General features: G+C 36.9%; 1 protein-coding gene across 1 annotated transcript in view; it reads right to left on the bottom strand.

The window, feature by feature from the left end:
- afg1lb (AFG1 like ATPase b) overlaps nt 1–17,164 on the bottom strand; it is a 47,161-nt gene that overhangs the window by 28,668 nt on the left and 1,329 nt on the right. The window contains exons 3-6 of the mRNA XM_074685089.1: nt 13,988–14,066; nt 11,313–11,414; nt 10,973–11,100; nt 1,353–1,452 (exon numbers count right to left, since the gene is read on the bottom strand). Coding sequence (XP_074541190.1) covers nt 1,353–1,452; nt 10,973–11,100; nt 11,313–11,414; nt 13,988–14,066 — 409 coding nt within the window. The remainder of the gene's footprint in view (nt 1–1,352; nt 1,453–10,972; nt 11,101–11,312; nt 11,415–13,987; nt 14,067–17,164) is intronic.

Raw genomic sequence — 17,164 nt, forward strand, 5'->3', positions numbered from 1 at the left:
CAATAACTACTACACCTCTTTACAGTTTTATTATTATGATGATCATGTTCAGGGGTCTGCAACCTTTACTTTCACAGGAGACGTTTTACCTCAGCTCACCTTGATTAAAGTCATTCCTGAGCCACAAAATCTTCTTTATCTTTACAATAAAGACAATAAAGTGTATGACACTCTACACATGTTTAAAACCCAGGGAATGATTATAAAAATATATATTTATTTTCATCCTCTTTCTCATATGTATTGTGACTACATTTATGAAATGGTTTTGTTCCCGAACGAACTCACTGGATAAAATACACCTGTAAAGGTTGTAAAAACAAATAATAATAATAAAAAAAACTTTATTTTTAAATTATTATTTTAAAAACATAGTCCGGCAAAGATTGTGTTTTACATTAAATAAATTTGCAAACATTTTTTAGTAAAAATTAAAATAAAATGAAATAGAATAAAAAAATAACTAAAAAAACACAGAAAAAAGAAATAAAAAAAAATCAAAAATTAAAACATATTTTATAAATTGTGTAAACTTTTTGAAATGTAAAATTATTGTCAAAAATGAAAATTTTACAAAATTTGCAAAGAATTTTAAAAAAAATTGATAAACAAAAACTGCAAAATTTGAAAAAATGTTTAAAATTCAAATTCAATATTTTTCAATTTTTTTTATTAAAATATTACAACTTTTTCTGGAATTTTCAAATAATAAAAATAAATAATAAATTAAAAGATTTGAAAAAATGAAAAAAATGAAAAAATATATATACAAAATTTTGAGACAATTTTCAAGCTTCAAAAATGATTAAAAATTTAAAATAATTTAAAGATAATGCTTGAATTTGATTATTGATTATATGCTTAATTCATTTTTGTTGTTTTTAATGTTTTACCCATATCAATCATGTATATTAATCCAGCATGTTATCAGTTAAATGAATCCATCCACACAGAATTAAAATCAGTATTTTCTTCCAGATTAGTCTTTTTGTAGATGTAGTTATCTTCCCAGGGCTGTAAAACTTGAGGTTAGCCACAGGTGCATGGAAAGTTGGTGGGCTGTTGATGTTGTAGGAGGTGAAGTAGAGCGGTGGCAGGCTTTATTGACAGATGGGATGAAGATTTAGTTCAACTAAATGTTAACACAGGATTTTATTTAGTGTCAGTGTCTTTAATCATCAATATCCTCGGTAAAAAGGTAAAAATTCTTTATTTCAATAATATTTTTTAAAGCTACAAGGAGCCACAGGTTGAGACCCTTGGTCTTGTTAAATCCAGTACAGACAAAAACCAGATCAAAGGTGTGGAGGGTGTAAAAACAGACTTATTTGTGTAAACGCAGGTTTTCCTACCATCAGGGGGTCTGTTGGAGGTGGCCACCACCACCACTCCGGTCTTAAACAGAGTCTCAAACAGCTGCTTCAGGATCATGGCATCAGCAACGTCCGTCACCTAAGAGAGCAGAAACACAGAGGAAAAGATATGTTCTGTATAATTTTCCTTTTCTCACCCCCTCTAAGTGTGTGTGTGTGTGTGTGAGTGTGTGTGTGTGTGAGTGTGTGCGAGGTCAAACCATGCCTTCAACCCTCCATGTTGATTAGTGTCATTCAGGTGTGCTCATTCACTCCTTTGTGTCTGGTCATGGCCGTTCACACTCCATCCACACACACTTTCAAACACACACACACACACACACACCTCGAGCACTTGAACTGACTGCAAATGGTCACGAAGCGGCTTTCTGCTGAGGATGTGCATCAGTCACAGCGGCAGCGAGCTAATCAACAGAGCTGGCGTGAGGATGACAAACAGGAGGAGAAAGAAGAATATGAAAAACGGAGCATCGCGGCTCCAGGCCGGGGTCACAGCCGCCGCACAAAGGCTTCAATAGGTGTTCAAACCTGTGGCTCCAACCAGACGCAAGGCTACCAGGTTACAATGCATAAATCTGACTCAACTGCCTGCTGCCTTTTTCATCTGCGCCGTATTCACAGCGCAATAAACAAAGGTCGATGACAACACTGGAGCTGGGAGGATAAATGAAGAGCTCTGACCTTTCCTTTAACGCAGCGCTCTCGCTTTTGTTCCTGCTCTCTCATCTCTCCCTCTTTCACCTCCGTGTGATGCTGCTGACGTGAGGAATCATGTAACGCTGTACGGTAACACATACAAACAGCATGTTGGTAATGTATGTGACACAGATGACTTCACATTGGAGCAGACTGGGAGAAACAGAGGCACTGCTAAAGAAACTGGATCAATCAGGCTTTGGCTGATGCTCAACGCATCAAAACAAAAGTGGTTTCTTTAAATTTATACGTTTGTCAGATTGGTACCATGATATAAACATATCTGAGGGTTAGATGGGAACAGATGTAAAAACATATATATATTTTTATATATATGTATATATATATTTATTATATATTTTATAATAAAATATATAAAAAATAAATATATATATAAAATATATATTTTTTTATTTTTGTTTTTAAAAAATTGCATATATATGCAATTTTTTAAAAACAAGAATTAAAAAAAAAAATTATATATATTTATCTGCTTATATTCAAAAAAATCTTTGTACAAATTTTTTTTATTCTGGAACTGGCAAAAAATTAAATAAAACAAAACTTGATGGTTGAATTAATACACATTTAAAATTGAAGAAAAAAGTTAAAAACAGTTGTGGTATTATTTTACTCACAGCGTTATGTCCAGGGGTCTGCAACCTGTCTTTCATAAGAGACATTTTTCCTCAGCTCACCTGGATTAAAGTTATTTCAAAGCCACAAAATCTACTTTATCTTCACAAATGAAGACTAAAAAAAAGTAAAAAATTCCACACATATTTCAAACCATGTTCAATTGCAAAAAATGAAACATATGAGCTCAAATAAAATTGCTAAAATCTTGGAAATATGAAATATAATATTTTTGCGAAAATTAAAAATTCAACATTAAACAAAATTTGCTTTATATATATATATTTATATACATATATATATATACACACACACACACACACACACATATATATATATATATATATATATATATATATATATATATATATATATATATATATATATACATATATATATATATACATATATATATATTTATATTTATATATAAATGCAAAATTTTGTAAAAATAATATTTATATATATATATATATATATATATATATATATATATATATATATATATATATATATATATATAGCTTATATTCAAAAAAATATTTGCTAGTTGGTTGTGGTATTTCACTCATAAAAATTAAAATAAAGAGTAAAAAATTCCATGAATAGTTCAAATCTAGTGAACACTTGTATCTAAACGAGAAGTTTTGGAATTTTTGGAATCATTTATTTGATGTCTTCGTTTTTTTGTTTTTAATCAATGTGCAAAAGTATAAAATATATAAATTAAAAATTAAAAATTAAAAAATTGAGAAAATTTGCAAAAAATTATAAAAAGAAAAAAATAATTGGAAAAGTAAAACAATTTGCTTTGTTTGATTGGAAAGGAGACCATAGGGAAAAAATTACTGTGTCGTTGCCATATGATACAGTGTACCTGAAAAGCTTTTAGCAAAAATTGGCTTAAAGTGAAAAAAGAACACATAATAAAATGGATGGGAGAAAAAAAAGAAACTTTATTAAGGTTTGGATAAATATACACTGGGTAATTCCATATCCTTATTTTTTGCTTGGTCGATACCCAAAGCCCAGGTTTCAGTATTGCTATCAGTATCAGTATCAGTATAGGAAACAAAAAAGTTGGATGGCTGCAGTCCCAGGTTGTACTTAAGTAAAAGATGTCAAAGCACGTGTGAAGGACTTTTATCTAATACTGAAACAAATGAAAACTAATTTCCCATATGGTTCATCAAGACAACTAGTGTGCTCTTTTCTTCATAGTTAGTGTACACAACTGCCACCATGACACCAGGGAGGCGTGAGGATTGATTGACAAAAAGTGATTTTTCCAAAATTTTCATGCCTCATATTTGTTGGTCATGGACACCAAACTTTTTGTGTCTTCAGTGATATTTTTACTACTTTTCTCCTGTGTTTGTCTGGAGATCCTACATGTAACCATGGCTACATTGTTTACATGTGAACTCAGCTGTTAGCAGCCTGTAGCATGTCAATGCTAACTGGTGCAAGGCCAGATGTTTCCCCACAAGGTGAGGAGAAGGAGGTGAGGATGACGTGCTGGTTCTCAGGTGTGAGCTAAGAAGTGACGACATGGACCTGTCCTTCCATCCATCGTTATTGGGAACGTAAGATCTATCTCTAATAAGATGGACAAGCTAGCTGTGCTAACCTAACAACAGAGGGAATACCAGAAGGCAGAGTAGCATCATGCTATTCACAGACATGGCTAACAGAGCTAACAGCAGACACCAAGGCCACATGTGAAGAGCTTCACCTGCTGTGAGCAGACAGGATCCAGGAGACAGAGACTGAACAGACTGCTGAAGAAGCTCAGTCCTGGACCCTGTGGAGGTGGAGGCTGGCTGACTGGACAATGATGGACAAGCTGTCAGCATCTATTTTCTTATGGAGCTTTTTACACTTTCTGTACACTTTCTTACTTTTGTTTTCTTGATTGCGGCTGTAACTCCTGAATTTCCCCTTGGAGATAAAGTATTTTCAATTCTATTTTATTCTATTCTATGTAAAACAGGGGACTAAGGTATTGGCAGTGAAACTAAATTTAGAGGTTTTAAAAAAGTTACCATGGAGTGTGAAGATAATAGCATCACTGAGCCTTTCATTTTTAAAAAATCTGATTTTTTTTTTCAAAAAATCTAAATTATTTTCAATTTTTTGATTTTTTTTTTATTCTTATATTGGAAACTATATATTGATAGTATCACTAATTCATATATTTTTTTTATTTGCTTACATTTTTTTTGAATAATTCACAAAAGTTTCAACATTTTTGAAAAAATTATTCATTTTGGAAAAATAAAAAAAAATCCAACTTAAAAAAAATCAATATCTCAAAAATTAAAAAAAGACATATCAAAAATCATTTTTTTTAATCTAAATTTTTCAAACTTTGTTTGTTTTTTTAAAATTTCTTTAAAGAAAAAAAAAGCTTTGTTTGTAGGAAGACATAAGCAAATAACAAAGAACTAATGAATTAGTAATATTATCAATAAATGGTTTCCAATTCAAGAATTCTTTAAAAAAAAAATTTAAAAATCAAATTTTTGAAAAACGTAGACTTTTTTTTTTTTAAATGCATTTAAAAAAAAATACTTTTTGTTATTTTTAAATTTTTGAAAATTATTTTTTAATTTTTTTATTTAAATTTTTTTTCAGTTTATTTTTTATATTTGAAATTAAATATATTTTTTTAAAAAATTGAAATGTGCGAATTCTGTAAAAAAATTTGGCACTTCAATTTTTTTAAAATTTATTTCAATTGTTATTATTATTTTATTTTTTACCTTTATTCATGGCTAAATAGCAGTCCTTGTTTCTAAGCGTTTTTAAAGTGTCAGTGTTTAACTATGGGGCTCTAGGTACACACTGAAACACTCAGTGATGCCATAATTTCACCCTCCATGATAACTTTTTAAAACCTCTAAATTCAGTATCACTACCATTACCTTAGTCCCCTATTGTACATAGAATATAATAAAATAGAAACACTTTAAAAACACTTTGAAACAAGGACTGCTAATTAGCCGTGGCTAAAAGTCTTATAACCACTGCACTGGTTGCATTAAAACGAGAAGTTTCGATACCTACATGTCAATAAAAAGTTGACTCTTCAGGTCATTTTTGGATTATCTTGGAGATTTAGTGTAGAACGGTTAAGGAGGCAGTCCTCCTCCTCTCCTCCTCCTGACAGCCATACCCACAGCATATGCCTCCTTTCATACCCTGGAGTGTCTTCTGCTTTTGCATATTAGCCCCTCTGCCCTTGCCAATACTTGATTAACATTTGTGTTAAAGCCTTGATTTGCTGAGGAGAGGTGGCTAAGGGCACCAAATTAGCGTGTGTGTGTGAGTGCGTGTGTGTGTGTGTGTTAGTGTGTAATGAGAATCAACAGAAAGCCAAGGCTCTGTGTCTCTCTGAAGGGGCCCCCATTTTCTCCGACGGCAGCATTTTTTATTTTCATTTGAAAAGAATCATTTAAAAATGACCTTTTATACAACCTGGATTTGTTTATTCATGTGCCCTCAACGTTGGGCAACGTATGAGGGGCAATATTGATTGCTGCAGAGACGAGAGAAAGGGAACCCACAGAATGAGAAAGGCGGCGGCGGTGAGGTGAGGTGGGGTGGGGGTGATGTAGCACTTGTGGAACATAAAAATAATGGCGCAATCTCCGTCCGCCAATGCCGATATTTAAATGAGCATCCAATTACTCAAGCGTCTGTCAGTTTGCGGCGAGGCCCGCGGGTGCCAAATTAAACCTCTTTTGATGTTACACCTCTTTATGTACACAACCTATGAGCGATTTCACAGAGGCCGCGCGCTCGCCGAGGCCCCGAGACAATGACGCTGGAGCGGTTTCTTCTCACTCTCCGTCTTCCTCATCTCTTCCATCTCGGACCTCTCAATGGCGAGGATTCATTAAGGGGGCCGTAAAAGGAAGGAGGGGGGGCGACAAATTACTGATAATGGCACGGCGCTAATGAAGAGAATGGAGAAATGTCATTAGCATTTAAGAGGATAAGATCCATCTGACCCGCCGCCGCCGCCGCCACCGCCGTCGCAAGTCGCTTTCTAGCTCCACTCACTTAAGGAAGCAGGAGAGTGCGACTGATACCCAGAGCCTCATTTGCATGGCTGAGTGGAGGAGGATGCTGATTGGTATAGCCCCCCCCTCCACCACCTCTCTGCACACACATGCACACACACATCCAACTCTCCTCTCTCAACCTTCGCAACCTCTTGTTTATGCATCTCAAACAACGCGCACATGTCTGCTTGTTTCCCCTCGCCATTCACCGGTAGCAACAGTCGACGAGTGAAAACAGCAAACAAAACAAATCAATGAGGAAGCAGAAGCAGCGTCAGCCGTGAAAGACGCCGCGCTTGAAAAGAGGCGGCTCTTGATCCTCGCAGATGCATGAGGGTGATTAGAGGGAGCAAGAGCACCTTCTGTGACCTTTGACCCCGCCGCATTAACAGTAATGATATCAGTGAGAGCAGCGTCTTTGTGCGGCTAACAGATGTGTTTGGCCGTCGATGCAGAAGCACATGTCTTTTTTTTGATGCGCTGAATGGCTAACTACCTTACAGATAACACACAGAGCCGCTGAAGTGGATCTCTCCTTTGACACCCGAGGGTGAAATAATGAGACGCTCTGCAGCGCTAATGGCTAAAGGTGCATTCTGGGGGTTTAAATCCAGCAGCAAAATCAATGCGCAGCCTGGAAACTGGATGTAAACAAGCAGCAAACAAGCACAGCTCTGGAAGTTAAGCCCTGCAGCAGGAGACAGAGTGCATTAAGCTTCTGCAGGTAGTTCCACAGCTCTGCCACTAGGTGTCCCCACGCCTGTTTTTGTGAGCGACCAGAATCATCCAGTTGTTCAGAGAAGGAAGTCCCTGAGCTTGATGAAACTCTATTAGTGAGCACAAAATGAACACTCAACACTGAACCCAGGAGAGATGGAGGGGGAAACTTCTTTTTTTCTCTAACAGGAACAAAAAAAGAACAACGACACCTGAAGAAGCAGATAAGGACATAATGTCACTGTGTTTTCCTCTCCGACTCTGAGTTTCTCATCACGTCAAACTCACGTCCAACTGGCATTTGAATGAGCCATCAGTAAACCAGATAAGGAAACTAAATCCACAAAAATATTAACATAAAGTGTCAGAGTACCGTATTGATGTGAATAGACAGGGCTTTTTTTCTAGATATACATTTGACAAAATATGATTTTCTTTTAGTCTGGGTTAGGCTGTAGTAAAAAATGATCCTTAAATTGAGCGAACTGAGTGTAAAGTAAGACAACAACTAAGTCAGAGTGTAATGTCTGAAGACCCAGGCCTGAAAACACGGTATCTGTTCACAGACGTGTCATCCATCAGTCGACTACACGTTATCTTCATCTTAATAAAACAAAAATAATAATTTAACTGTGATAATTTAAATGTAAGAGACATTTAATGTTGTTTTTTCCTAATCATTGTCAAGAAAAAAAAAAAAAATTAGAGCAGATTTTTGTTGTGATGGCGTTTTGTAACCATGAGGGAGGAGGGAACGCTGTGAATATGAGACCCAGCTGTTTTTTAGTTCTGATCTGCTTCAATTTTTTTATCATCACATTTATTTAATTCATAAGGCAAATTTATTGATATCACATCTTTCAGTTTTGAGTAAAGTCAACCTATCATGTTTTACAGTGATATGCAACATTTTTTCAACATTTCTTGATATTTTTATTTGTAACAAATAAGCCTCAGGTTTATTTGATTGAAGACATTCAGTAAAATGGTTTTCCACAATAATCGTAACTAGGGCTGTCATTTTAACGCGTTAATTAGATTAATTAATGACACCGCAAATTAACGCGTCAAAAAAATTAACGCAGATCAATCTGGATTGAAAATTGAGTCCACATCGAGTAAAAATGTGAACAGAAGCAAAAAACATACATGGAACTACATGGAAAAAGTGGTGTTCTCGTCAGATTTTCAAATTTCCGACGGTCCCTGAATGTATCACAACTGACGTCAGCAACATGCTTTGCACCGGGGGTTAGAGAAAGCACCGTTAAGGGGACTGCCGTCCACATCTCGTTTATTCACACGTCCTTTTTGAAAATCTGCAGAAAATCAACCGTTTGCTCAATTCTGTAAAAAACAGATAATTCTACACTCTCTACTGCATCAAACAAGCCCTGAATGATCGATATTTGTCCTGTATTTAAATCTAAAGAACTCTTTGAAAATTTGCTTCCATCTTCCTGGTGTCATGTTTCAGCTTGGGGCTGCTCTGCACCAATCAGCAACAGTTTGTGTGTTCAGAGCATGTTAAACTGAGAATCCTTCACTTTTCTTTGATCCAAGACTTGAAAAAAGTGTTTTGTACATAGTTCCTCACAGTTTTTAGCCTTTAGCCCTGGTTCTCCTGACCTCATAGAAGTATAGAAGTTCATATTGCAGTGAAAATTGAGTCCACATCGAGTAAAAATGTGACAGAAGCAAAAACTGTCCTAAAAATCAAATCTGCTTATCTTAGGTGCAGGACTGTGTAGATTTTGTAAAGATCGAACCATAAAACTTTTTTCATTTGTTCCTTATGCCTCAGGGTACCTAAAAATGTGTTGTATATATTCCCACCTTATTTTTTAAATGTCTTTTAATGTAATTTTAATGTCCTGGAATTCAAATTCTTTATTTTGGGACCTTGAGCAGATATGAGATTAAAATGGGATTAATTAGATTAATTAATTACAAATCTTGTAATTAATTAGATTAATTTTTTTAATCGCCTGACAGCACTAATCGTAACTACTTAAGATGTTGAGTTAAATTAACTTATCAGGGTTTACAGTGCAGCAGGGAGGTATTTGAGCTGGGGGCTGCTGCCCTGCTGCCTCTCATTGGGGATTGGGTTGTTTGTTAAGTGTTGTTTGATGTTTGATTCTTTGTAATAATAATGAATCCACTTTTGTAATTGTTTACGGTGTTTTATCTGTGTATTTATGTATCATTTATGGACTGTTGATAGCCCCAATGCCCCAAAAAAGTGTTTTCTCAATGTTTTTCACCATTTTTAATTTTTTTTCTAAGCATGAACAAGGGAACCACTAGTGCAATTTTCCTCCTTGCAAATTGTTGGGGCCGTTAAATTGCTTTCAGAAAAGAAACTGGTTTTATTTATGTAACATACACAACAACCTGCTACTTTTACCCTTCGGTACATTTGAGGAACTTTATGGGTTTTAATCTAACCTGTGTGACTAATAACTGACTCTGTGTAACCCACCTTTTTAAAAATGCTTTAATCTTTGATTGACTTTTAACATACTTTCTTGTTTTTCTTGTTTTGCTTCTTTTCCAATCATGTTTTGTTATTGTGTGTTTTTATATATATATTTTTTTTCAGTCTTAAAGTGTCTACAAAAGCACTTTATAAATAAAATGTATTATCTATGATTAGTATTATTACTCTATGATTCTTAAGCTATTATTTAAAGTTACATGTTGCATCTAGTTTTTTTTTTGAAATTTCAAAAAAATCTGAAATTTTGAAAGGATTCACAAAAGTTTCAACATTTTTGAAATTTCAAAAATTTTAAATAATTAACTTTAAAAAAATGAAATTTAAAAAAATGTAAAAGAAAAAAACTGAAATAAAAAAACAGAAAATTAAAAGAATTACCAAAAATTTCAAAATTTTTGAAAAAAAAAAAAAAAAATTAACTTCAGAATATTGAAATAAAAAAAAAATTGACTTAAAAAAAATCGAAATTTCTAAATTAAAACAAAAATAAAATAAAATAAATAAATCACCAAGCTTCACCAAGCTTTGTGGAGCTACCTGATGACTATGAGAAGTTATGACACTGGCAGCAGCAGGAAACACAGTTACAGGTTTGTTGGAGCTTAAACATCTTTAAGCTGGAAGATAATCACAGATAAAGACAGACTCACCTGTGACTCTTATCAAACACTCTTTCCACTGCTAACTGTTTGAATTTAAATAAAACACATAATGCTCTTTGGCTGCTGTGTTTCTTGGGGATCTGTGGGCGGTGGTGAGTCTCTGTTACTCTGACTCTAACGAGCTGAAAAGTTTGTGTCTCAGCTGTTACTGAGCCCAACAATCCTCTCTTTAAAGGATATTTATGATATGAGGAAATGTTCAAACACCGTCTCTACGGTCTGATTGTTTGCTTCACTACTCCCAGCTAATGTTCAAGGAGGCTCTCTGCACAGCAAAGCACACACTCTCACACAGTCTGTAATGCACTCCCTCACCTGAAACTCGTCAAAACACAGGAGGCAGGTTTCACCGCTGATCTCCATGGCAACCGGCGATATGGGGTCATAGGTGAACATTTTCCCTAGCCTTCGTTTTGGCAGGCTTTGTTTCCTCCGATGGATCCCTTAAAGCAGCACACAAACGTCACACACACATCTTAAAGCACACCTGCATCGCACGGCGGCACTGAATAAAGCTGTAATTTCTTCTGTTTGCATAATGGCAGACAATTAGCAGGAGGGCTTCAGGAACAACACGCAGATAAATATAGGATCTCAGACACAGCAGGAGTCACTGAAGCCAACTTTGATGCAGCTCAGCGAGGAGGATACTAACTTCTGTGGATGTCCAACATGAAGCCGTTGAAGTGGACTCTCTTTTTGTGCGGGTTTTCCACGCTGGAGAAAAACATGTCCATGAGCATGGTCTTCCCTGTGCCTGGACCAGAGAAAAGTGACAGAAATAAAACAAATTCACTGACGTTTGTCTTCATCCATAACATTTTAAATACTCTACAACAACACAGCTCTGATCACAGCTGAACCTGATATTACAGGGTGGTTGTCAGTGAAGCTCTGCTTAATTTGATGCTGTTGTAGCAGTTACGCAAAATATGATCTGGCACAAAGAAAACCTTTAGTTTCCAGGGACCCATTTTTCCTCAGCTCATCTCGAATGAAGTCATTTCAGAGCCATAAAATCTACTTTATCTTCACACTGAAGACTATAAAGTGTATAAAATTCATCATACCGGTAGTTAAAATCTAGTGAATGATTACAAAAACAAGCAGTTTTTTAATGTTTATGAATTTCAATTTGTGATGCGATCGTTTATTACTTTATTAAAAATCAAAAATTTTAAAACATTTTTAAAATTTCATTAAAAATGGATATTTTGGGAAATTAAAATAAAAGGAAATGTACAAAAATCTGAAATTTTTAAAGAATTCACAAAAGTTTCAACATTTTTGAAATTTCAAAAATAAAAATTTATATTCAAAAAATAATAATTTCAAAAATGTAAAATAAATTAAACAAAAAAAAAGGAAATTTACAAAAAATTAGAAAATTTAAATATTTAACAAAAGTTTCAAAATCTTTAAAAAGTTTAACCTATAAAAATTGAAATAAAAAAATTCAAAGTTTTAAATTTAAAAAATTGAAATTTCAAAAAATTTACGAAAAAAAAATCACAAAGCTTTACAAAGATTTCAAAACTTTGATAAATAAAATAAAACAATTTAATAATTCTTGATTTGGAAACCATGTATTGATGATATTGCTCAAGTTTTGCCACATACAAAGCATGAATGTTAAGCTGACACTTTCCACATTGTTGGAATTCAGCCAAAATATTTTTCAGCATGTCGCCTTTTTTAAAAAACATAAATAAAGGCAAAAAAGCTGAAAATTATGTTTCTTAAAGACTCAGGCTTTTTGATTAATTTGGTGTTTCTTAAAAAACAGTTGTCCTTTTTTTAAATATTATTTTGTGTTGTACATGTCTGAATCTACATCTCTTTGTGGTGTCTGTTTCATGCATTGCTTATTGATTTTACTCAAAGGAAATCACAGCATCACAGCGCCTCTTTTATCGCTTTACTTTGGCACCTACTCTGCAGCAGCAGTTCTGGACACCAGATAACTTTAAAGGCAGGGTCTGCAGGAGTTTTTTTTAAACTGTTAGTAAAAACATTCAAACTGGGCTCCTCCTCCTTGGCTCAGTGCCAGCGGCAGCACACACCCTCAGCCTCCGACAGTGACTACATGAACACACTCACTAGCCCAGCAACCACCTGTAGCATCGCGTTTCTATGCGGGAGAGACTCGAGAGCCGTGCGCCTGATTTAGCATGTTAGCACAAGCTAATCACAGGTATTTGACACATACCTGGTTAGCAGAAAGCTAACTCGCATCACTCTTCGTCCTGTGCTGCTCTCCAAGTTCCTGAAATTGAGTGAAAGTCAAGCCAAGCTTCACCCTTGTTTAGGAAAAAGCTTTATCTGTTTTGAGTTTCGTTTCACTTTGATTGTTTTTCTTCCTCCATGCTACGTCCACTGTCTTAGCCGCTTCTTCCACTCGCTAATCAACAGGCAAAGTCACTTGGGCTGCGATTGGCTGATGTAACCACGCTTACTCTCAATCCAGAAATGCCCCAATACAACCAAAACATCAACATCCAGGCAGAGGAGAGGGTTCCTGGCAGACACAGACACTGACACCCATGTATAGAGGCCCAGAAATGACAATTGAGCAGGATTATTCCTATAAAAGTTGACTTTTTATCTATTTCTTAAGTAAATCCTGCAGACTTTACCTTCAAAGAAACAGTTCAGGGGTGACATCATGGGTGGGCCCAACAGTCCCAGGCCCACCTCAGACTTTTCTTTGAAAAAATTGCTTTTCTTTGTTTTGTTTTGGGTTTTTTTTACATCAGTTTTAAAGAGGAATATTCTAAAGTTTTGACTCTTTATTCTCATTTTGTTATTGTTAGATGCCCTGTCTTTATAAGATGAGCCAAGTTTGGCAGTTTTTAGCCTGTTGGTAAAAAAGTTATGACTCATTCAGCCTCATGTTTTACAAGTAGGACTAGATAATGAGTTTGGGAAAGTCTATAAATATTGTTTTTTCTTTAACTGTGGTTAATGTTGCTGCTCTTACAGCCTATAATACATGGGAAGTTAAGGAGGCGCAGCCCATTGGTGGGTTAGAGCACTACTCTTTGGCGAATACTATTCAGAGCCATTACTGTGTAATGCACTAAAACTTTTTTCATGTATCAAAGGATCAAAAGCTACAAAATCTTTATCTATTAATAGTCGTTTGCTCATTTTTGTTAGTTAGTAAATATCAGTCTGTTATCGAAGCAGATAAAATTTCTTCATAGGAGTTTTCTTATGACCCCGCTGCCGTCACCTTAAGGCCCACTCTGGGCCGCAACCCACAGTTTTGGAAACACTGTTTGAAATTTTTTCATTTATTGTATACTTTCTTTTCTTTATGTTTCTTACCAACATCTCCATAGATATAGAGGCCTCTTGGTGGAGGAGGAGGTGGTGGAGGAGGAGGTGCTGGTGGAACGGGTTCCTCCTTTGTTGGGAAAGAGGAGAAATAAGGAAATGACTGTATGTGTTTACTTCATGTCAAGTCTTTTCAAAGCGGCTTGTTATTGCAAACAATACTGCACCACAGTTACCCATGAATCAGCTGGGTGTTTTCAGATTTAATGCATAGATTAATTCCTTATTACAATAACAAAACCGTATAACTGCTGACCTATATAAAGTGCGTTATATTCATTACCATATAAGACTGAATCTTGGTCTGATAAACACAGTATGCTGAGGCATTAAGCCACCACTACAGTGTGAGGTTTCACATTCTCCAGACTGGCCCGCTGCAGGGGAGGAAGACAAAGGGGATCTAATCAACAAGACAAGCCGGGGTTCCCACGAAAGAAAAGCATCATCAGAGGAACAATGGGGGGATTTGTCAGACAAAACGGAGAGGACTGGATGAGGCTCCATACGAGATGGAGTGGACTTGTCTGTGCAGCCTGTTTAGCGCTGCTAATTGTGATACGGTACTGTTTCATTGAGGTGCTGCTGGAAGTCATTGTGCTGCCTGCCTCCTATCATCAAAAGGTCCTTGCTTCAAAAAAAGAACGTCTTCTGTGCGACCGCGCTGAGAAATATTGAGTCATGCCAAATATCTGTAAAGAAGGCCCGGAGCATGTGATCAGATTAATCTCTGTGTGCAGATGATGACTTGAAATATGTTTGTAAACAGGAGGACTTCTCACTGGTGTTTGGTTTGAGAGCGCTGTCGTTGAAGATGGTCCATCCGTGTAACCGGGGCAACGCCAAATGGCTTTGGAATGAACTCAGCGCTAAATAAAAAAAGGTTTGTGCTCTCAAAATTTAATTTAGCAACTATTTAACAGAGACCGTACTCCACGTCTCTGCACTTGGTGTCCACCACAGAAGGAGCACTTGACTCTGCTAAATGCACACAATGGCCAATTGAAAACTAACTGAAAAAACAAACTTGTTACTCATCCTCTCTCTGCCCCCCCTCCCTCTTCATCCCTCCATCCCCGCCCATCCCGTCCCGTCCTCCTGAGCTGGAGTGAAACACTGGAAGAGCAACAAGCCTTTCCTGTCTGCTCTGGCAAAACAGTGTGTGACTTCTCCCTGACTTCCCAGGCTGCCCTCTGGCATGGCGGGGTAATTGTCAGCGGTGGCTGGAAGCCATTCGGCCACGGCAGAGTGGAGAAGCACAAGGCCGTCCCTCAGCTGCTCTGTCTCGCTGGGCTCCGTGGCCTCGTCTCCCCTCCGAGTTGGAGGATGTCGACTGGCACATGAGTGGAAAGTTCACATGCAGGACAGGGTGGCTTTGGCTTTGGGACGACTGCTTTTTGTTTATCTACAGCTAAAGGTGTCGTGGCTCGCACCAGCTGGGTTAACGGAGTGAATGAAGGGTGCCGTGTTGGGCTCATCGGGTCCGACTGTCTCGATCCAGACCCGTAATGTACAGGAGGGCGCCGATCAGGTCTGACTTGAAGAGGATGGCTCCAGCCAAACAATGGCCCATTGTTAGCCGACCATCCGCAAAACCACGCCACATTGGGTCAATATTAAGTCAAGTGTACTCTCCTCACAGACTTGGTCAGTTAGCGAGGACAATGGCGGCACTTTCACAGAGAGAACAGACACCGAAAGGACAGTGGTATGACCTGATTCAAACCAGAATAATTGCATAAGTACTCTAGTCAGTGTGTGTGTGGTGTGTGTGTGAGAGAGAGCGCAAGAAATAAGGTGCAAAAAGGAGCAAGGAGGGGGGCTGGTGGTGTTGATAGCCTAACACCAAAGTGTTTGTCAGAGACCCGAATCAAAAGCAAAAAGGACAAGAATGGAGCAGACAATGGGGATCCCCTCATTACTGCATGGGGACGGTGAGAGTGTGAGAGGGGTGCCGGGACGAGCCCAGCGGGAGGTCTGCCCTGCTGCCTTCCAAAATCTCTGCCTAACTCTGTGTGTCTGTGCCAGCCAACCAGCAAAAAAAAAAAAAAAAAAACTCCCACCACCAAATAGTAGACAGTCAGCTCCCCTGACCTAAAAACAACAACAGCCCCCTACAATCCGCCGGTCCAAAACTCACATGCACAATACGCTTCCCAGACCCCTACCCTCCCTTTGACCTGAGCCCCACGGCCACCATGGGCGCTACAACTGGAGTACAGTGCAGCGGACTCTCAAGTCCCTCCATATGTTGGACGTCAATGGGGCTCTGTGACAGAATGAGGGTCCAGATGCTGCTGTGAAAGGCTGTAAACAAAGCCATGCTGCCGTGTCCGCCGTAAACAACCAGGCACTGCTTTTATTGTTTTGTTTTTGTTTTGCACAATTTTTACCCCCAGTTTGATTCTTAGGCATCATCGCTCCCTAAAATGTAAAAACATTCACACCCAAGTCTAAAAACTCGACTGACTTTTCCTGTGTTTGTTTGGTTTCAGTGAATGGACTTTGCTCAGATACAACGTGTATGTTTTTAGTTCAAATATCATGTTCAGGACATAAAACCCAGTGGTTAAACACGTCAATAACAGCATCTGTGTTTAAACAGAGCAAACTTCAGACACTGATGTAGAGATCAGGTGGATGCCAGGACTTTGAACCTGATTTTAAATACTTAATCAGAGTGGTCATAGAAAAAAAAATGCAACTATTATATGCAGTGAAAGTCACAGAAGCTTGACTGGATATAAATCAATTGTCAGAGTCAAAGAGAAGATGCAAGAATAATGCAGCATTTAGCCCTAAAAGAATGGTAGAAGAAACGTTAAAATGTTTTGTTTGTGTGCTGCCCTGTGATCCTAATGGGATCTGATCAAATCTTTCTCAAAACCTTTTAAAATATTTACTTTACATGCAGAGGCTTAACAGAACAAAGAAAAGTACTTGGGTACTTAGAGGAGTTCTATACCTAGGGTCTGCAGCTCTGGAGTGTCATATGTAGTGAGACATAAGCAGACAACAAAAAATGATGAGTTGGGTGACATTAAGTAATCAAATTAAGGGAATCTTTCAAAAATACTAAATTTTTGCAAAATTTAAAAAATATTTTTATTTTTTTTTACAAATATTTGAATATTTAAATTGTTTGAAATTTTGACATTTAAGATTTTT

Source organism: Halichoeres trimaculatus, unplaced genomic scaffold (genome assembly GCF_033239565.1).
Source record: "Halichoeres trimaculatus isolate MK-OKI-2021-1 unplaced genomic scaffold, fHalTri1.1 fHalTri1_scaffold_13, whole genome shotgun sequence".
Classification (NCBI taxonomy): Eukaryota; Metazoa; Chordata; class Actinopteri; order Labriformes; family Labridae; genus Halichoeres; species Halichoeres trimaculatus.